At 41.8% G+C, this 21,901-nt stretch overlaps 3 protein-coding genes across 4 annotated transcripts; 2 read left to right on the top strand and 1 right to left on the bottom strand.

Moving 5' to 3' along the window:
- The first annotated feature begins 2,812 nt into the window (after positions 1 to 2,812).
- katna1 (katanin p60 (ATPase containing) subunit A 1) lies at positions 2,813 to 9,310 on the top strand. Of its 2 annotated transcripts, none has more exons than XM_020454807.2 (11): positions 2,813 to 3,162; positions 3,539 to 3,701; positions 3,810 to 3,955; positions 4,326 to 4,515; positions 4,882 to 4,997; positions 5,110 to 5,215; positions 5,319 to 5,477; positions 5,623 to 5,749; positions 7,953 to 8,087; positions 8,170 to 8,296; positions 8,537 to 9,310. In XM_020454807.2, exons 2-11 carry the CDS (start codon positions 3,540 to 3,542, stop codon positions 8,733 to 8,735), a joined length of 1,467 nt encoding a protein of 488 aa, XP_020310396.1. In that variant the 5' UTR covers positions 2,813 to 3,162; position 3,539; the 3' UTR covers positions 8,736 to 9,310. The 2 variants fall into 2 exon arrangements, with proteins under 2 accessions (XP_020310396.1, XP_020310398.1); XM_020454809.2 differs by having other exon boundaries at positions 2,925 to 3,162; positions 4,347 to 4,515.
- ginm1 (glycoprotein integral membrane 1) lies at positions 9,302 to 13,684 on the bottom strand. The gene is made up of 8 exons (XM_020454810.2): positions 13,287 to 13,684; positions 12,810 to 12,881; positions 12,617 to 12,716; positions 12,383 to 12,537; positions 12,075 to 12,234; positions 11,726 to 11,946; positions 11,467 to 11,630; positions 9,302 to 10,977 (listed from the first exon to the last, which is right to left on the bottom strand). Exons 1-8 carry the CDS (start codon positions 13,374 to 13,376, stop codon positions 10,869 to 10,871), a joined length of 1,071 nt encoding a protein of 356 aa, XP_020310399.1. The 5' UTR covers positions 13,377 to 13,684; the 3' UTR covers positions 9,302 to 10,868.
- Positions 13,651 to 21,901, top strand: ppil4 (peptidylprolyl isomerase (cyclophilin)-like 4). The gene is made up of 12 exons (XM_020455354.2): positions 13,651 to 13,809; positions 14,171 to 14,303; positions 14,407 to 14,524; positions 14,668 to 14,810; positions 18,128 to 18,224; positions 18,430 to 18,546; positions 18,797 to 18,921; positions 19,067 to 19,133; positions 20,240 to 20,351; positions 20,532 to 20,622; positions 20,855 to 20,984; positions 21,240 to 21,901. Exons 1-12 carry the CDS (start codon positions 13,740 to 13,742, stop codon positions 21,411 to 21,413), a joined length of 1,377 nt encoding a protein of 458 aa, XP_020310943.1. The 5' UTR covers positions 13,651 to 13,739; the 3' UTR covers positions 21,414 to 21,901.

The raw sequence follows: 21,901 nt of genomic DNA, 5'->3' as shown, positions 1-21,901 counted from the left end.
TGGGCGGGCCAGTCCATAGCATCAATGCCTTCCTCTTGCAGGAACTGCTGACACACTCCAGCCACATGAGGTCTAGCATTGTCTTGCATTAGGAGGAACCCAGGGCCAACTGCCCCAGCATATGGTCTCACAAGGGGCTACCTCTGGCGAGCACATGGAGGGCTGTGCGGCCCCCCAAAGAAATGCCACCCCACACCATGACTGACCCACCGCCAAACCGGTCATGCTGGAGGATGTTGCAGGCAGCAGAATGTTCTCCACGGCGTCTCCAGACTCTGTCACGTCTGTCACATGTGCTCAGTGTGAACCTGCTTTCATCTGTGAAGAGCACAGGGCGCCAGTGGCGAATTTGCCAATCTTGGTGTTCTCTGGCAAATGCCAAACGTCCTGCACGGTGTTGGGCTGTAAGCACAACCCCCACCTGTGGACGTCGGGCCCTCATACCACCCTCATGGAGTCTGTTTCTGACCGTTTGAGCAGACACATGCACATTTTTGGCCTGCTGGAGGTAATTTTGCAGGGCTCTGGCAGTGCTCCTCCTGCTCCTCCTTGCACAAAGGCAGAGGTAGTGGTCCTGCTGCTGGGTTCTTGCCCTCCTACGGCCTCCTCCACGTCTCCTGATGTACTGGCCTGTCTCCTGGTAGCGCCTCCATGATCTGGACACTACGCTGACAGACACAGCAAACCTTCTTGCCACAGCTCGCATTGATGTGCCATCCTGGATGAGCTGCATTACCTGTGCCACTTGTGTGGGTTGTAGACTCAGTCTCATGCTACCACTAGAGTGAAAGCACCGCCAGCATTCAAAAGTGACCAAAACATCAGCCAGGAAGCATAGGAACTGAGAAGTGGTCTGTGGTCACCACCTGCAGAACCACTCCTTTATTGGGGGTGTCTTGCTAATTGCCTATAATTTCCACCTGTTGTCTATTCAATTTGCACAACAGCATGTGACATTTATTGTCAATCAGTGTTGCTTCCTAAGTGGACAGTTTGATTTCACAGAAGTGTGATTGACTTGGAATTACATTGTGTTGTTTAAGTGTTCCCTTTATTTTTTGAGCAGTGTATATGGAGTAAAAAGTGAAGTACATTTAGGAATGTAGTGAAGTAAATGGTAAAGTTGTCAAAAATAGAAATAGTAGATAAAACATGAGCTGGTGCACACCCAGAAAATATTTTGTGTGGAGGTGCTGACTAATGGTGAATAAACTGTAAACTATCAAAAGAAAGTCGCACACTGCATGTATAATCTCCAAAAATGTAATGGCTATACACCAACGTTTCGGCATCACTGTGCCTTCCTCAGGGTGTAATATAAATAGTGAAATATAAATAGTAAAGTATAGATACCCAAAAAACAACTTAAGTAGTACTTTCAAGTATTTTTACTTAAGTACTTTACACCACTGCCAATGTATCGTCCATGTAAAAAACCTGTCTGATTAGGGTGAATAATATCCGACAATACTTTTTAAATTCTATGTGCTATGCATTTTGCTAGAATTTTTGCATGATCACACTGAAGTGTAAGCAGCCTCCAATTTTTGAAACCGACTGGATTATTATATTTACCACTTGGTTCCTGTTTCAGGAATAATGAAATCAGACCTTCTTGTTGAGTATCTGATAATCTACCATTTTTATAGGAATGTTTAAAACATATTAATAATGGTCCTCTGAGTACATCAACAAAGGTTTGGTATACCTCAACTGGTATGTCATCCAGCCCTGGAGTTTTCCCGGACTTAAAGGCTTTAATAGCATCAATAAGTTCCTCCTCTGTAATGTGGCTTTCACATGAGTCTACAGCTCTTCATTTTACATTATTAATAGAAAAAAAAATCATAGAATTAACTTTGGTTAGTGGAGATGGAGGAGACTGAAATGAAAACATATGCTTAAAGTACTTTGCTTTCTCTTTCAAAATATTCTATCATGAATCATGGGTAACTCCGTCATTAGTTTCAGTAAATCATTTTTGGTAGCATTTCTATGTTGAAGATTAAAAAAAGAGTATGGGGCATTTTTCTCCATATTCCATCCAGTTTGCTTTATTTTTTAAAATATATTACATTTGATATTTCTTGAATTAGACCATTTCCTTTTGTTTTTCCCCTAACTTATTCTGGCTCTATGGTACAGTTGTAGTCCTTCTATTTATTTTGTTAATATGTACTCTTTGACCTAAATTGCCTTTGTTTTAGAGATGAGCATAGAATTGCATGGCCTCTAAAGGCACATTTAAAAGTGGTTTTAAATATACTTAAGTATCACAAGTAAATGTAATTGCTAAAATATACTTAAGTATCAAAGTAAAAGTATGAATAATTTCAAACTCCTTATATTAAGCAGATCGGATGGCACGATTGTTTTCTAAATTACAGATTACAGATAGCCAGGAGCACACTCCAATTACAGATAGTCAGGGGCACACTCCAACACTAAGACATCATCGACAAACAAAGCATTTGTGTTTAGTGAGTCCACTAGATCAGATGCAGTAGGGATAACCCGGGGATTTTCTCGGGATAAGTGTGTGAATTGTTCTGTTAAGCATTTAAAATGTAACACTGACTTTTCGGTGTCAGAGAAAATGTATGGAGTAAAGAGTACATTATTTTCTTTAGGAATGCAGTGAACTAAAAGTAAAAGATGTCAAAAATATAAATTAGTAAAGTACAGATACCCCCCCAAAATCTACTTAAGTAGTACTTTAAAGTATTTTTACTTTAAGTAATTTACACCACTGTCCCTGATTTAGTGGGGAACAATGAAAACACGCAGTGGAACTCGCTTCGAGGTCTAGAGTTGTGTTTGAGGGTACCACACAAATCAAAATCTGTTGAAGAGGGTCAAAGCCATATTTGTATTTTAACGTGTTGTATATGAAAGAGTTAAAATAATGCTGCTGTTGCTTGCCGTTCCATTTCTGATTCCAGTTCAGGATATGACGCCTGAGTTGACAGCTTCAAACGTTCATAGGCGGGTGTGTTGTCGGGTTTCGGTGTGGTTTTAGCTCGTTTTGTCAGACGAAAAGAAATGTAATTAACGTTATATATTTTTTGGCCATTTTTAAACGCTTGACTCGATTTGTTTCAGTCCTTGGGTGCGGTTCTACACTTTTTGTGTCGTATTTTGTTTTTTACATCAATGCAACAGGTGGGTGTAGCTAGCAAACTAGCATGCTAAAGAAGTTTGGGAGTTAGTTTGTAGTTGCTAATTTGACATGAAATGTGTTTTTATATGCCAGTAACGTTATGTAACAAATACTTTTGCTAGTTTTATTGCTGGTATTTTCTAAATTGTGATGTTCGTTCGTTCATCTGAAACGTGTTAGTTAACAAACTAGCCAAGTTATGCTAAGCTAACAATCCGATATCATTCAACTCCCTGTCACAGCTGGCATCTTCATGTCCATCTTGTGCCATTTAATTTTTTGTTTTACAGGATCTCTGTTGTCATGCCTTCTGGGGAGAACTGCATTATAACATCACAAAAACATCACTTTAATCTAATAAAATGTTCATCTCTCTAGAATGAGTCTGCATGAGATCAATGAAAACGTGAAACTTGCTCGAGAGTACGCTTTGCTTGGGAACTACAGTTCTGCTATTGTTTGTTATCGGGGAGTACTTGAACAAATCAAGAAATACCTTTTCACAGTACGGGACAGTAGCTTCCAACAGAAATGGCAACAGGTAAAATCTATGACATTAGTCATTGTTAAACCTAAGTTTGTTTGATTGGAACAGAGTTTTGGTCAGCAAATGTGCCTTTCTAATGTTGCTATTGACATCTCTTTACAGGTATGGCAAGAGATAAACGAAGAAAACAATCAGGTTCAAGAAATAATGACAACTCTAGAAAGTTTTCAACTGGAGACCACCCCATCCAAACCACCAAGTAATCAAGATGACATTAATGACATATGGCCTGTACAAGTAGAGCGCAGGTACAGCATGGACTCCTTTCACACAGATTTCTATTCTAGTGTATATATATTTAGAGACCCAGTCATTCATTTACTTGGAAAATATATTCAAGTTGTTTTCATGTCTTTGCATTAGTATCTGATGGGGTTTGCACTTTGGTTAGTAAGAGGGGAGAATAAGCTGTTTGTCTGAAGAAAATAACTTAATGATCCAGTCATATGAGTGAGATTAGTGCTCAGAGTGCCTGGTAGTGGCCTGCTCTTTCAGCACTCACAAAGGTACCCACTTGATGTCCAAATGTCATCTTTTAAGATGCAAACTAGCTGAACCTAAAAGTATTATTTGGAGTGCTTAGGCTGATTGATGTACTATTCCCTTCTTTCCTTAAAGAGCCTCTCCTCTTCCGGTTAGGAGGCCCCCGGTTCCCTACAAAGACAGTAAACCACACAACAACCGCCTGAGTGTGGCCGGTGTGCGGGCTCAGCATCGCCAGTCACCACGTGGGGCCAATGGGGACCGAGCCAAACCTTTGAAGGGCAAGGAAAAAAAAGAGCCCCCAGCCAAACCAAAAGACGACAAGGTAAATGACAATGTACCATCATGGGCTCAAATAGGGACTGAAAGATTCTTTGTTACACCCTTACATAATACACACATAGATCACTCCTACCACAAGGAGGATTATCTTTTCATTGTAAACGCACAAAAATATAAAGGTTCAACTTTATAAATGATCACTGTCCCAGGGAAAATGTCTAATGCTTTGCCTGGCATTACCCAACCTTAACTTGAAAGCTATTTGCACTGTTGACCAAACATTGTTCACTCTGTTTACCTTAAAATCATCATCACCACCTTGTCAGTCTGGTTCCTGGAATAGAGCGAGCCTCTGCTACACAGTGAGCCCCCTCAGGGCTGACAATCTTCCTGTATGTTTGCCTTGCAGAACAAAGCTGAAGTCTCAGAGAAAGAGGTGAAGCGGTTTGACGGACAAGGATATGACAAAGACCTTATTGAGGCCCTGGAGAGAGACATCATTTCACAGAACCCCAATGTCAAATGGTATGTTTGACTGGCTATCATTAACCTCCAGGATTATCCTAAAAATATAATGTATGTTTCTCGTTGTAAGAGTTGTCTAACAGGAAATATATTTTCCCCCCAATGCCTATAGGGATGATATTGCAGACTTGGAAGAAGCAAAAAAGCTTTTGAAAGAAGCTGTTGTGCTACCTATGTGGATGCCAGAGTTTTTCAAAGGAATACGAAGACCATGGAAGGTATACATCGAAGCCCGAGGCCCACTTGATTTATATATTATTTGAATTGGTTGATATGATGCCTTGCTAATATGTGGTGTATCCATGTGCAATATTTTCTTAGGGTGTGCTTATGGTGGGTCCTCCAGGCACAGGAAAGACACTTCTGGCCAAAGCCGTTGCCACAGAGTGCAGAACCACATTCTTTAACGTCTCGTCTTCTACTCTCACTTCCAAGTACAGAGGAGAGTCTGAAAAACTAGTCCGCATTCTATTTGAAATGGTAAGGTTCTGCCTCATCAGCTCCTCTGCCCGTGCAGTACATTTTTCTTCCTGAAAGAGAGAACCGGCGGCATCATATTACGAAAATGTGAAAAGGCTGTTTTTGAGGTGTGGCTCTTCAGTGTTTAATTTTCTCCTCTGAACAGGCCAGGTTCTATGCCCCCACCACCATATTCATTGATGAGATTGACTCTATATGCAGCCGCAGAGGAACGTCAGAGGAACATGAGGCTAGCCGGCGGGTGAAGGCAGAGCTGCTGGTCCAGATGGATGGTACAGTAACAGCAGCCACTCAGCTTAATTGGGAGGCCAAATTAATTAAATCAAATCAAAGTTTGTCACATGCGCCGAATACAACAGGTGTGTACCTTACAGTGAAATGTTTACTTACAGGCTCTAACCAATAGTGCAAAAAAGTTATTAGGTGAACAATAGGTAGGTAAAGAAATAAAACAGTAAAAAACATGCTATAAAAGTAGCGAGGCTACATACAGACACTGGTTAGTCAGGCTGATTGAGGTAGTATGTAGATATGGTTAAAGTGACTGCATATATGATGAACAGAGTAGCAGTAGCGTAAAAGAGTGGTTGGTGGATGGGACATAATGCAGATAGCCCAGTTAGCCAATGTGCAGGAGCACTGGTTGGTCAGCCCAATTGCGGTAGTATGTACATGAAGGTATAGATAGTTAAAGTGACTATGCATATATGATGAACAGAGAGTAGTAGTAGTAGCAGCAGCAGAAAAAGAGGGGTTGGGGGGGGGGGGGGGGGGGGGGAGAGAACACAATGTAGAGTCCAAATAGTCATTTAATTACCTGTTCAAGAGTCTTATGGCTTGGTGGTAAACTGTTGCGAAGACTTTTTGTCCTAGAATTGGCACTCCGGTACCGCTTGCTATGCGGTAGTAGAAAGAAGTGTATGGCTGGGGTCTTTGACCATTTTTAGGGCCTTCCTCTGACACTGCATGGTGTAGAGGTCCTGGATGGCAGGCAGCTTAGCCCCAGTGATGTACAGGGCCGTACGCACTACCGTCTGTAGTGCCTTGCGGTCAGATGCCGAGCAATTGCCTTACCAGGCAGTGATGCAACCAGGATGCACTCGATGTTGCAGCTGTAGAACCTTTTGAGGATCTCAGGACCCATGACAAATCTTTTCAGTCTCCTGAGAGGGAATAGGCTATGTTGTGCCCTCTTCACTACTGTCTTGGTGTGTTTGGAGGGGACTGAGCACGCACCCCTGGGGCGCTCCAGTGTTGAGGATCAGCGTGGCGGATGTGTTGCTACCTACCCTCACCACCTGGGGGTGATCCAGTTGCAGAGGGAGGTATTTAGTCCCAGGATCCTTAGCGTACTGATAAGCTTTGAGGGCACTATGGTTTTGAACGCTGAGCTGTAGTCAATGAATAGCATTCTCACATAAGTGTTCCTTTTGTCCAGGTAGGAAAGGGCAGTGTGGATGCAATCTCTATTGCACTCATCTGTGGATCTGATTGGGCGGTATGTAAATTGGAGTGGGTCTAGGGTTTCTGGGATAATGGTGTTGATGTGAGCCATTACCAGCCTTTCAAAGCACTTCATGGATACGAACGTGAGTGCTACGGGTCTGTAGTCATTTAGTTCTTGGGCACAAGGACTATGGTGGTCTGAAGCATATTGGAATTAGACTCAATCAGGGACATGTTGAAAATGTCAGTGAAGACACCTGCCAGTTGGTCAGCACATGCCTGGAGCATGCGTCCTGGTAATCCGTCTGGCTCCGCAGCCTTATGTATGTTGACCTGTTTAAAGGTCTTACTCACGTCGGCTACGGAGAGCGTGATCACACAGTCGTCCGGAACAGCTGGCACTCTCATGCTTGCCTCGAAGTGAGCATAGAAGTTATTTAGCTCGTCTGGTAGGCTCGTGTCACTGGGCAGTTCATGGCTGTGCTTCCCTTTGTAGTTTGCAAGCCCTACCACATAAGACGAGCGTCGGAGCCGGTGTAGTACGATTCAATGTTAGCCCTGTATTGATACTTTGCCTGTTTGATGGTTCGTCGCAGGGCATAGCAGGATTTTTTTGTAAGCTTCCTGTTTAGAGTCCCGCACCTTGAAAGCGGCAGCTCTACCCTTCAGCTCAGTGTGAATGTTGCCTGTAATCTATGGCTTCTGGTTGCGGTATGTACGTACAGTCACGGTGGGTACAACGTCCTCGATGCACTTATTGATAAAGCCAGTGACTAATGTGCTGTACTGCTCAATGCCATCGGAAGAATCCCGGAACATGTTCCAGTCTGTGATAGGAAAACAGTCCTGTAGTTTAGCATCTGCTTCATCTGACCACTTTTTTTATAGACCGAGTCACTGGTGCATGCACGACTGGTACATGCACTATTCATGTCTCTACAACAATGTTTATTGCCCAATAGATTGTACCCTAAATACATAGCAGTGATAATATCGATTTGATTGTTTATGGGATTTTATGCTGTTTAGGTGTGGGAGGAGCATCAGATAATGAGGATCCCTCTAAGATGGTGATGGTGCTGGCAGCCACTAACTTTCCCTGGGACATCGATGAGGCTCTGAGGAGACGTCTGGAGAAGAGAATCTACATCCCTCTGCCTTCAGGTCAACAATCATTGGAACACGGTTTTCTCGAAATATATATATTTATGTTCACTGGTGTGACTATGGCTTGTTTTCTCTACAGCCAAGGGCAGAGTGGAGCTGCTGAGGATCAACCTAAAGGAGCTGGAGCTGGCCAATGATGTGGATATGGCAAAGATAGCAGAGCAGAGTGAGGGCTACTCAGGAGCAGACATCACCAATGTGTGCAGGTAAGGCCTTATCTTTTCAAGTTTTTTTTTTTTTTTGCGAACAAAAACCAGTCGTAAATAAACACTTGCGTATTTGTTCAAATACAATAATTCAGCTGAGACTATCACTGATTTGAAAACGAGATGCCTCTTCAATTAGGAAATAATGGTGGAATGAACCACTCTTCACCTTATGTGATATGAGAGTAAAGTCAGGTGTGTTCCACTGCCTTTAGTAAACACTGTCCATTACATCTGTAGGGACGCCTCTCTGATGGCCATGCGGCGAAGGATCGAGGGGCTGACGCCAGAGGAGATCCGTAACATCTCCAGAGCCGAGATGCACATGCCCACCACCATGGAGGACTTTGAGTCTTCTCTGAAGAAAGTGTCCAAGTCTGTATCAGCGTCCGATCTAGAGAAGTATGAGAAGTGGATTGAAGAGTTTGGCTCCTGCTGAGTTAATCAGGAAGCCTGCAGGGGATTTGGTGGGATACTCAGTTGATATTCTGGGAACAACAATTTAACTGTAATGGTTTCCCTTTCTTTGTAAATTATTTATCTTAGGCTAGGTGATGCGAAATGCCTTAAAGTAGGGTAACCATGCACCTAAGTAAGCTGTTCTATAAAGGCCCAGGAGTGCTGGAACAAAGACTGTTGAAAACCAAATGATTCTCTGATTTGTGATTTATTATAGCTCAACTTACACTAGTAGATTAGCTGTTAAGTTAGATAGTTCATTCATTTGCACTACCAGGTCTCATGACAGCAAATTCTATGGTCCTTTCTATTTCAATTGAACTCCTTTGCTACCAAAGTATCCAGTGTCTTTGGGTTTTATCAGATGTGCTACTGCTATCAGTTAATCAAAGATACACTACCAGAAAACATTTTTTATGACCTTGATTTAATTTCTAAATATGTATTTAGGGAACCAACTGGTTCTAACCACATTTTGTGGATGTGACTTTATATACCAATCATAGAACACTAACCATGTCTTAATAAAGCTATAAAAGTCAAATATTACTTGCATTGACAAGGCTTCCATGTGCTTTATTTGCATGTAACCTGGCTGTATTGTGTAGCGTGAATGTCACGAACATTACAGAAACACATTTATTGAGCAGCATTTGGGAATTCAATGTAGTTTGATTAGAATGAAAATACATTATGCACACAAGTCATGCTCCCATGCTTCAGTACAACACAAGACTGAAATGGAATTGAGGCACCATAGAAGCAACAAAAAGGTAAAATAACTTGCGTTCTTCACCCATTCACTGAAGTTCAAATCGGCATGCAGTTTCCTTCTATGAAGCGGTTTCTGTGACCGCCAACTGCATTCACTACTACGGCCTCTCCTGCAAGTTCTGCTGAGGCAGAAAGTCAATGTGCCAAGGCCCCATTCAATGCCATGCGTACGTCAACCAGGAGCCTAGCCTTGAATCACATTGATACTATTATATTTTGGTCATGCCTTTGAGGCAAACCAGCCAATATGCTACTGGGAGAAGAGTAGGTCTGACTATAACTATATTGAGACAAGATGCGCTTTATAAAAAAAGGTCATAAGTGTCACCATTTTCATTAATTGCAAAGAACGTCTGTTAACCATATTCAGCTCAAATGCATACAAACAGGCATTTATTAAAGCAGCGTGGGCTTATTCTGTGAATGCAATGTTTCCAGAGTGAACATAATTGGAATGTAAAGACTGGAAATGAATCTCTTCTCCAGTTCATGTCCATGCTATACTTTCTAGGTCTCTGTATCTTCTGTGACAGAGAGCCAAGTGAATATGCCCCAGAGGTCGTGCCACTGTAGGAACAGTCTTCTCAAACAATTGAAATGGTTAGATTTCATATTTGATCATTATTCTGCACTGCACTTATGGGTGCAAGACTAGGCCTTCCTGTCCATTTGATGAACTTTACTGCAGCCAAGAGTCGAGCTTAGTCAAAATGCAATAGCAACATTCAATATTTTTTCGTTTTTGATCCTTTTACAATTAATGTATAGGTGAGGCCTTGACATATGTACTGGCTCAAAAAAACAGTAAATAAAAGCAGTTTGTCTTGCATGCAGACAAACACAATCCTCAGTTCAATCCTCCAGTCAATGATAAAATATGAACTGAGCAATAACAAAATAAACCAATAAGAAATCAATATTAACGTGTGGTATATTTACATTCGTCATATGCTCTTATCCAGAGCGACTTACATGAGCAATTATGGTTACGTGCCTTGCCCAAGGGAACATCGGCATATTCAGTCAACTCGTGGATTCAAACCAGCGACCTTTCAGGTTACTGGCCCAACACTTCACCGCTAGGCTACCTGTATATCCAAACTTCTTAACACAAAGTAATATTGTAACAATCATAATATTAAAAGTAACAGTGTGCAGTAGGTAGCTAGGTCCATAAGTATGATCTGCTTGCAGTATTAACAGATTCATGTTTTGAGTAGAGGGTATAAAGCAAATAATGTGTATGCAATGCATGTTAAAGTGCTACAAAAAGATGATGGTTTCTCTAACCACATAATGCCTTGTCAACAGCTGCAATCAGACTCCATTTCATCAGTCTTCAGTTTTCATTTAATTCTTTTTCCTCTGCCTCTATTTCAATGTTCTCTAGCAGGGTGTGTTTCTCGTCTTCAGGCATCAGAGTCACAGGATTTAAATGGAAAATTCCCCTAGAGGAAAAAGTACAAGATTAATTTTCCTAGTAAAAATCACACTTAAAAGGGGGCAATCAGCAGTGCTACTTACAATTTTAAACTTCAATCATTAATATGTACCCATTGATTCTTGAAAAAGATGTGCTTAGTTCAGCTGTTGTGCCCTATCAGAACCCGAAGTATACTCCAATGTTTGATTTAAACTAATTTTGATAGCATTAGCATGGATGTTCAGTCCTTGCATCCATACCTCTGTCTATGAATTTGAGTGTGGTTACATTTCTCCAGCCACCCCTCAGCTTTTTACCAAAACAGGGGTGGGGAAGACACTTTTGTTTCTACTGCTGATTGCCGCATTAAGAAAAGATGCGACTGATGTGCCTCAAATGGTCTTGGCAGTAAGGTGTGGCCAATGACAAATCCTGCATACTGACCTGGCAATGTTTCATTTAATTCTACAACAATCATGTAAGCAGGCACAACAGGACCTATGTGAAAACATACTTGTGTTCACATGTTGGGAAGAGCATGTCCAGGATCTTGACAATGACCGCTGACCCAACCACACCAATCACCACCACCCACATGATCAAGAAGAACAGGGGCAAGGACTCAGACCAGAAGCGTCGCAGGCGGTCCCTCACCTCCTCCACCCATCGACACATGGCCTGCAAACAGATTCAAACTTCAAAGCACATTCCGAGCACATTCTAGAAAATGTATTTTGTGGATTTGATTTGGATCTGATGTCCAATTTACTTACACTGTAAGAGGAGATGGATTCTTTGAGCGGTGCCTCTGTCCGCATTTCATCCGACAGCCCTCTCAAGTCATCATCCTCATCATTGTTATCATACAGCAAGTCTGGGTCCATGCGGAGGGGAGTTTCTGGGAGCTTGCCTGGGGCAGCAATCTCCTCCTGGGTGGTGTCAGCATGCTTCAGAGGGTAATGAATGGTGGTATGGGACATCACTTGGTCTTCAGCTGAGCAGAAGGAAGTGGAACATTACCGTTCACAAACTAATTTAGGAACACTACTTTAGTAATGGAAATGAGATAACTTGTCCTTTTCATGTAAAAGTTCGAGAACAAAAATAGTTATTCTTGCATACCTTTTTTAGGATTTGTTGGATCTGTGATGACCACATCATTTTCCCTTGGGATCCTGAAGATCTCACTGTGTCCAATGGGGTAGGTGTTGGTATACTGAGCAAGCTTCTGGAAATTGGGGCTCATCAGTATCTTCACTTCGCACATTTCTGGCTGCTGGACCTAAGTGATAGAAAAGGACACAAAAGCCATAAGATCACAGATTTACCATCATTGTACCACCCACCATGGTGAAAATATGATCCTTTAGCTGTGACAAATATCCTAACACAATTATTGTATTGTCCTTTTCTCCATCAAGTAACTTGACCTTTTTCCCCTCCATCTCAATGACCTCGCTGAACACCTGGAGAGCCACCACCTCTTCTGAATCACTCCACAGGCGATTCTGGCTCACCATCACCCGGGTGACAGTGGACACATAGTCACCAGATTCAAATTCACTGGTTCCATTGATGGTATCCACTGTAAACAGAGTAAAAAGCTGTATTAATCAGGTGCATAATGCAGTTCTGTAAGCAGCAGAAGCATTTTCACTACTCACACAGCAAGGCCTGGCAGTTCAACCTAGTCACCCCTGACAACTCCACAGGGATATCATTGATGAGCACCTGTTCTTCATCCACTGAAATATTCAGGTTAATCTGAAAAGGTAAATGTATTGATTTAATTATGTTATTATCCAATACCATTATGACAGGCTTATTAATAGACAACTTCAGAGTATTATAGCTTACCTGCAAGTTGTTGGACTCCTGCACCTGTGTGTCATCCAATGTCCCTGCTGTCACATTGATCAGAATGCTTTCCTATGTGAGAATCATGAATGGGAAAGAGGAACATGATATACACATTAGCTAGCTAGGTAAATAAAAATGTTCACCAAAACATCAGGACCAGTGAGAGTGACACTTCAGGGCATTCTACCTGGCTTGTATTGTTCTCATGCTACCTGGATAAAAACATAAACATTAGCTAGTTAGCTAGCTGCAGTGAGTCAGATAGCAACAAAGGTAACGTTAGCATCATTAGCCAGCTAGTTACCTACCAATATTAGTTGACTCGCTAGTTAGCTGCATTCAGCACAGTAGGTAAACATAGTTAAGACTAACGTTACCTTGTTGATTTGACCAGCTAACAGTTGACGTTATCTAGACTAGTTTATTTTTTTTTAGAGCTATCTAGTCTAGTACCGTGGTAAATTTGTCTCCTACCGTGTTCAACTGTCGAGGTGCAGACTCAGCTAAAATAAACGACATAAACAGAAAAAATAGGGAATAACTTGATGTTCGTTTCATCGCCATCTTCTAGCGGTCGTTGAAAAATATATTTTGCAGGAAACTTATTTTCAGTCTGATCAAAGGAAACAACAACACGGTCGTCACCAGTTACCACGGCCACAAAGTCATAAACCCCGCCTATTTCTACGATTTATTTTCTTAAAATGTGATTTTAAACTTAATCCTTAACTTAATCACGTGGCTAACCTTATACCTAACCCTAACCTTAAAATAAGACAACAAAAAAATATTTATGTTTTCGTACATTTTTACCATATAGACGTTCTGACTTTGTGGTTGTGGTAACTAGTGGAAACCCACAACACCCCCAAGTTACACCGGAACCAAACAAGAGCGCGTGCGCAGCTGCGCAGTCACCCTGCAAACATGGCGGTTCTTCTTGAAACAACTTTGGGTGATATCGTCATTGATTTATTTACAGAAGAAAGGCCTAAAAGTAAGAAAACATGCACCAACACATCCGACGCTAACATTTGGTAACACAGCCTACATTTCGTGATAATTAAAGCTTCTCAGAAAGTCAAATATCGCCTTTTAAGTTGCTGGTAGCAAGTGCTAGGTAACAAAATAGCCAACCATTCATTTACCCAGCGATAGCAAATGCTACCTGTTGTTAATGTTATATTTCGGCTAGCTAACAAACATTTAAAAAGATAGGATTACTTTGGGGACACTCCATCTGACAGTTCACTCTGTGTTGATGTGGCGCAATCATTGAAACTCAGGGAAAGGAAATCCTAATGTCTTATGAATGTGATGTGTTCTCATAATGATGATCAGCCCCTTTTTTTTTCTAGCATCCCTGAATTTCCTGAAGTTATGCAAAATCAAATTCTACAATTACTGCCTCATCCACAATGTCCAGAGAGATTTTATTGTGCAGACTGGAGATCCCACTGGGACTGGCCGTGGTGGAGAATCTGTCTATGGGTCAGTCCTCTTCCTTAGCATAAACAGCATTGTCCAAAATCATCATCCCAGCTGTAGTTTATATCTCACAGGAATGTTGATGATTTATTTTCTATACCCTCAGTAAACTATACGGAGACCAGGCCCGCTTCTATGATGCAGAGAAAAACCCACGGATCAAACACAGAAAGAAGGGGATGGTGTCCATGGTGAACAATGGCAGTGACCAACATGGTTCTCAGGTTGGTAAAACTGCCATCCACCTCCTCAGTATTTAACTGCTATCAGTTTGAAAGCCACAATGTTAGCCTACAGATTCGAGTAGGACAGATGGCAAGCATCTGAAATCTTTTATTTGTTCTGTAACAATCTCCTTGGTGACCAGTTCCTGATCACCACTGGTGAGAACTTGGACTACCTGGATGGGGTCCACACTGTGTTCGGAGAGGTGTCAGAGGGTATGGACGTCTTGGCCAAGATCAATGAGACCTTCGTTGACAAGGATTTCATCCCTTTTCAGGATATCAGGTCAGCAAATTGAATTTATTTTAATCATATTTTAATGTAGCCATTTTAGAGGGAGATTAGAATATAATTTTATACATCAAAATTATAATAAACACTCACGGTTGCATGAATAGCAAGAGTGCAGGGTTTCCGTTAGACGGTAATAGCCTGCTTTTGGTCGATTTAAAATAAATAAATAGAAAAGCCGATAAATAAAATTGGCACCAGCCAGATTAACCTATATACCGATAAGCATGACCAGACAAATGTATTTACATCGACTGGTATTTCTATATATTAATAGGCTAAAAATCATTATGAGATCATTACAGATGTGGCATATCAAGAATCTGATTAAACAGCATGATCATTACATTTTGTGTTGGGGACAATAAAAGGCCACTCTAAAATGTGCAGTTTTGTGTCACAACACAATGCCACAGATGTCTCAAGTTGAGGGAGTTTTTAATTGGCATGCTTGTCTGCAAGACTGTCCTCCAAAGCTTTTGCCAGAAAACTGAATGTTAATTTCTCGACCATAAGCCGCCTCCAAGGTCATTTTAGAGAATTTGTTGTTTTAGAGAGAAGTACGTCCAACCGGCCTCACAACCGCAGATCATGTGTAACCACGCCAGCGCAGGACCTCCACATCCGGCTTCTTCACCTGCAGGATCGTCTGAGACCTAAAACATTGGGTTTGCACAACTGAATAATTTTTGCACAGACTGTCTCAGGGAAGCTCATCTGCGTGCTAGTCGTCCTCAGCAGGGTCTTGACATGACCGCAGTTCGGCATCGTAATCGACTTCAGTGGGCAAGTGCTCACCTTCGATGGCTACTGGCACGCTTGAAACGGATGAATCCCGGTGTCAACTGTACCGGGCAGATGGCAAACAGTGTGTATGGTGTCGTGTAGGCGAGCGGTTTGCTTATGTCAACGTTGTGAACAGAGTGCCCCATGGTGGTGTGATGGTATGGGCGTGCATAAGTTAGACAACAAACACATTTGCATTTTATCAATGGCAATTTGCCATTCATCCACTCCCATCACGTCATGTTTTAGCATGACAATGCACAGCCCCATGTCGCAAGGATCCGTACACAATTCCTGAAAGCTGGAAATGGCATGCATACTCACCAGACATGTCACCCATTGAGCATGTTTGGGATGCTCTGGATCGACGTGTATGACAGCATGTTCCCGTCCCCATCAATATCCAGCAACGCAACTCGTCATTGTAAATAATAACTTGTTCTTAACTGACTTGCATAGAAAAACTTCAAAACACACGTTGAAGAGGAGACAACATTCCACAGGCCCCAACCAACATCCTGATCAACTCTATGCAAAGGCGATTTCGCGCTGCAAGAGGCAAATGGTGGTCACACCAGATAATGACTGGTTTTCTGATCCATAAACATCTCATACTTTTTTTTAAAGGTATCTGTGATGCATATCTGTATTCCCAGTCATGTGAAATCCATAGATTAGGACCTAATTTATTTATTTCAATTTACTGATTTCGTTTAAATCAAATCAAATTGAATTTGTCACATGCGCCGAATACAATGAAATACTTAATACAAGCCCTTAACCAACAATGCAGTTTTAAGAAAAAGTGTTAAGTAAAACATGTAAAATAAAAGTAACAAATAATAACAGCAGCAGTAAAATAACAATAGCGAGGCTATATACAGGAGGGACCTGTACAGAGTCAATGTGCGGGGGCACCGGTTAGTTGAGGTAATTGAGGTATTATGTACATGTAGGTAGAGTTAAAGTAACTATGCATAGATAATAAACAGAGCGTAGCAGCAGCGTGAAAGAGGTAGTCTGGGTAGCCCTTTGAATAGCTGTTCAGGAGTCTTGTGGCTTGGGGGAAGAAACTGATTAGAAGCCTTTTGGACCTAGACCTGGCGCTCTGGTACCGCTTGCCTTGCGGCAGCAGAGAGAACAGTCTATGTATAGGGTGGCTGGAGACTTTGACATATTTTAGGACCTTCCTCATGGGGCCTGGTATAGAGGTCCTGGATGGCAGGAAACTTGGCCCCTAACTTGGGTAGTGTACTGGGCCATACGCACTACCCTCTGTAGTGCCTTGCGGTCGGAGGCCGAGCAGTTGTCATACCAGACAGTTATGCAACCAGATTGCTCTCAATGGTACAGCTGTAAAACCTTTAGAGGATCTGAGGACCCATGCCAAATCTTTTCAGTCTCCTGAGGGGGAATAAGTTTTGTCGTGCCCTCTTCACGACTGTCTTAGTGTTTTTGGACCATGATAGTTTGTTGGTGATGTGGACACCAGGGAACTTGAAGATCTCAACCTGCTCCACTACAGCCCTGTCGTTGAGAATGGGGGCTTGCTTGGTCCTCCTTTTCCTGTAGTCCACAATCATCTCCTTTGTCTTGATCACGTTGAGGGAGAGGTTGTTGTCCTTGCACCACACGGCCAGGCCTCTGAGCTCCTCCCTATAGGCTGTCTCATCGTTGTCTGTGATCAGGCCTACCAATGTTGTGTCAACGGCAAACTTGATGAGGGTGTTGGAGTCGTGCCTGAACTGAAGTGTAACTATATTTTTGTTCAGTGTAGATTGACATGGGCTAGAGATTTTGCTGTTCGGTACTCATCTTGTTGACTGATGAAAAGTAAATGTGGACAGTTGTTCTAACATCTTTAAAGTGCGCATCAGCATTCGGTAAGAAGGACCGCACATCGTTGCATCCTCGACTTCCATGTTCTGTTAATATAAATTACTTTAATCTAAATGCGATTTCTGTCAGTCGGACCACTGTGGGTGGACGCCCTAATCAGGTGTATGGGTCCGGTAAATTTCTCAAATGTCTGGTAAATTAAGGGTGCAATATGCAGAAATCATTTCCAATTTGCAAAAGTCTAATAGTTGGCCGAATTTCAGTTTGTGACAAAACAAGCAAGTATAGTGTAGAGAATCATTGTACCATCTAAACCGCTGTAAAATATATTTTCCATAACCAAAAATATAGTATTTTCAGCTGTTTGAAGCTGATGTACAAAACCGAAAGTAAAACACTCTCTAAAATGAAACTTGAATGGGAAGCATAGAAATAGCACACACAGAACAGATCTACTACTTCTTAGACTTGCTTTCGATGACAGATCTATAACTCACATTTCTATGCAAATTTGGTCAGGTCACCCAAAAAGTTGCACGTTGTAGCTTTTTTTATTTTTATGTCCGGCGGCACATTTTCCAAAAGTAAACCCTGCTACAGTGGTTTTATAAAAATTACCTACTCAGATAGACATCCCAATATAAGGTGGAGAGAAAATAGGTATGATACTTGTTTTGTTATTGCAGAATAAACCACACTGTGATCCTGGAAGACCCTTTCGATGACCCTGCTGACTTGCCCGTGCCTGACCGCTCCCCTGAGCCTACCAAGGAACAGCTGGATGTATGTGACTGGACACTTTCTGTACCGTTGAATTAAAAGCAATGCATATCTCCCTTTCAGAGCAGAAGTATTGTATTGTAAACGATATTACTTTAATCTAAAATTAAATAGGTTTAAGTTAGTTCATTATTGTCTTCAGTACCAGAAAACAATGAACAATGCAACTTCTGACGTCTAACCTTACTGACCCCTCTTTGTTGTGCAGAGTGGTCGTATTGGAGCTGATGAAGTGATCAACGACACAGATGGGAAGAAGGCTGAGGAGCTGGATGAGCTGCTGAAGGAGAAGGAGGCCAAGACACAGGCTATCCTGCTGGAGATGGTGAGAGGGGGGTGGGGTTCGGGGTTCGGTCCACTTAACCTTGTAGAGGATGTACATATTTTCAGGAGTGATGGCAGAAGGGATTTTGTAACACTCAACATTACCACTTGTTTGTACGGATTGCTGTTGAAGAACCCAACATTACTTCTGCTGTAGTAGTTAATTAGCTAGTGAACATATTAGTGTTGTAACCATTATATGGTGGTTTTATAAGAGTTTTGAGGTTTGACGTGTGTATGTGCTTGTGTAGGTGGGTGATCTCCCTGATGCGGAAGTGAAACCTCCTGAGAATGTGCTGTTTGTGTGTAAGCTGAACCCTGTGACCACAGATGAAGACCTGGAGATCATTTTCTCCCGCTTCGGACTTATTAAGTGGTAAAATAGACCCTGTCTATTTCCATATACTGGCCTCATAACATTACGATACATATTTAATTTTAAATAGACCTAGTCCTAACCAATTTAAATATTGAATGTTGGTGAACTGTACCATGATTAACATGTTCTTAATTTGCTACAGCTGTGAGATCATCAGAGACTGGAAGTCAGGAGAGTCTCTGTGCTATGCTTTCATCGAGTTTGAAAAGGTGTGTATTGGTTTGGTTTTCATGTGATTGCTTTATGTACCATGAGTTATCATAAAATCATTTTAGCCCTATTTTGATTATGCATGGAAATAAAAGTTGAACATTGCTCCACTCCTGTTCATAAGTACACTGAACAAAAATATAAATGCAACATGTAAAGTGTTGGTCCAATGTTTCATGAGCTGAAGTAAAAGGTCCCAGAAATGTTCCGTACTCACAAAAAGCTTTTCTCTAAAATGTTGGGCACAAATTTGTTTACATCCCCTTTAGTGAGCATTTCTCCTTTGCCAAGATATGCTACACCTGTCAGGTGAATGGACTATCAAGAAGCCGATTAAACAGCATGATCAGGTGCACCTTGTGCTGGTGACAATTAAAAGCCACTCTAAAATGTGCAGTTTTGACACAATGCAATGCCACAGATGTCTCAAGTTTTGCAATTGGCATGCTGACTGCAGTAATGTCCACCAGAGCTGTTGCCAGAGAATTGAAAGTTAATTTCTCCACCATAAGCCAGCTCTAACTAAATCTTGGAGAATATGGCAGACCACATGTAACCACGCCAGCCCAGGACCTCCACATCCAGCTTCTTCACCTGCGAGATCGTCTGAGACCAGCCACCCAGGCACTGATGAAACTGAGTATTTCTGTCTGTAATAAAGCCCTTTTGTGGGGAAAAACTCATTCTAATTGGCTTGGCCTGGCTCCCCAGTGGGTGAGCCTATGCCCACCCAAGGCTGCACCCCTGCCCAGTTGTGAAATCCATAGATGAGGGCCTAATAAATCATTTTAAATTAACTGATTTCCTTATATGAACTGTAACTCAGTAAAATCGTTCAAATTGTTGCATGCTGCGTTTATATTTTTGTTCAGCATACAAATCAAGACAGAAATACAAAGATAGAGATTCCTTTTTGAACAATTCAAGTGCGGTTGTGCAAAATATCAATAGATGGCGCCAGTTAGTCAGAATTGAGAGGGTACAAATGAAATCATTTGAATGGTCATATGGTTTTGTTTACTTAAATTAATTCCCTTGTTCACTGGATCCATAAGGGCTCACATGACCCTCTTTTAGATGCAATTGATGTCCTTTCTGTGCACAGGAGGAGGACTGTGAAAAGGCCTTCTTCAAGATGGACAATGTGCTCATAGATGACAGGCGCATACACGTGGACTTCAGCCAGTCTGTTTCAAAAATCAAATGGAAAGGCAAAGGTAAACACTTATTAAAACAACTCACTTGGACTTTTATTTAAAGGTTTTGTGTGATCCATAAAGTATGTGTTATGTATACTTTCAGAGACTCAATTAAGCCCTAATAAGGCACTTAAACTAAAGGATGTGCCATTCACCTCTGCTAAGTAGAGAACTTCACATGGGTCTTTTGTTTTGTAGGTGGAAAGTATACTAAGGATGACTTCAAGGCCTATGAAAAAGACGCGGGATCCAAATTAGCTCTTAAGGATAAAGTCAAACCTAAGCAGGAGTATCCTTAAATGTGTTTATATTTGCTGTTCAATATGTAGAGGAGAATACGAGTTCAAGTGTAAAATACTTCAACTCAACTGTGCACCATTTCACATAGCTGTCAGGACAGAGAGAGGTAAACTATTGTGAAGACATTTCTCTGTTGGAAGAAATTACATTTCTCTGAAAGACTTGGCAAACTTGGAATTGCACACTTTACTTCCTCAAGTTTTTCTAAACATTCCCAAAAGCTCCAAATACGACCTGCTTTTAGAGGAAGAGGAAGAAGGAACAAGCCATCGGCATGCTGAGAAGAAACACAAGGATAAGAAACACAATCACTCAGATGACGAGGACACCAGGAAATCCAAGAAATCCAAGGTCGCCCGAAAATGGCTTTTGAACTGATTGTTTTCCTTGTGATGGGCACATATACTTTCTTTCACCAGAATGTTCAGTAAGAGCATTAGAATAAGCATGACTCATGTCATTTGGGAATGGCTTGTCATTTCATTAGTTGTGACACTAGTCACTTGAGGTATACTGAGTCATTCCACAGAGCTTTGTTTCAGCACCACCAAAGATTTATCTTGAACCTTTGTCAAACCTGTTTCTCTCCCTATGTTATACCTACAGTGGAACAGTGAGGAGCCCAGGCGGGAGAAAAAGACAGACCGGCAGCATTCACGCTCCAGGGAAAGAGACCGCCACCACAAGCACAGCAAGTCCCGTGAAAAGCACCGCCCAGAGAGGAGCCGCAGTCGCTCACCCAAGAAGTCTAAAGACAAGGAGAGGAGCAGACACCGATGATGAGAGAGGGAGAGGAACAGGGTTGAGGCCAATTCCATCTCAATTCCCCATCCATATACTGAATTGGAAAATCCTCTTTGAAAAATAAATGTCAGTTCATTTCATGAATTGACTAAATTGAAATGGAATTGGACCGCCCTGATAGCTGTCACTGTGGCCCCTACTACCCCAACACCACCCATGTCTGAGAGAGCAGCACTAGGGACTCGGCCCTCACATTACATGGGGGGAGGGGGGGGGAATATCCTGGGATGTTTACCCTAATTACCTGGAAGTAACACAGTGTTACATAACCTGAGAACACTGCTCATTGTGAATAATAAAACATTTCCGCCTGAACTACTCGATTCCTATAGGGCAACATTCTGTATTTAGGTCTACACAGCATTTTCCAAATCAATCTCCATACACACATCATAACTAAGTCCCCAGTCAGTAATGTTCTAGAAGTATATTTGTATTTTTGTTTGACTTATACCCCACTGCCC

Source organism: Oncorhynchus kisutch, linkage group LG21 (assembly GCF_002021735.2).
Source record: "Oncorhynchus kisutch isolate 150728-3 linkage group LG21, Okis_V2, whole genome shotgun sequence".
NCBI lineage: Eukaryota > Metazoa > Chordata > Actinopteri > Salmoniformes > Salmonidae > Oncorhynchus > Oncorhynchus kisutch.
Note: the sequence above shows the minus strand (reverse complement) of the source record. Positions and strands in the feature narration are given on the sequence as shown.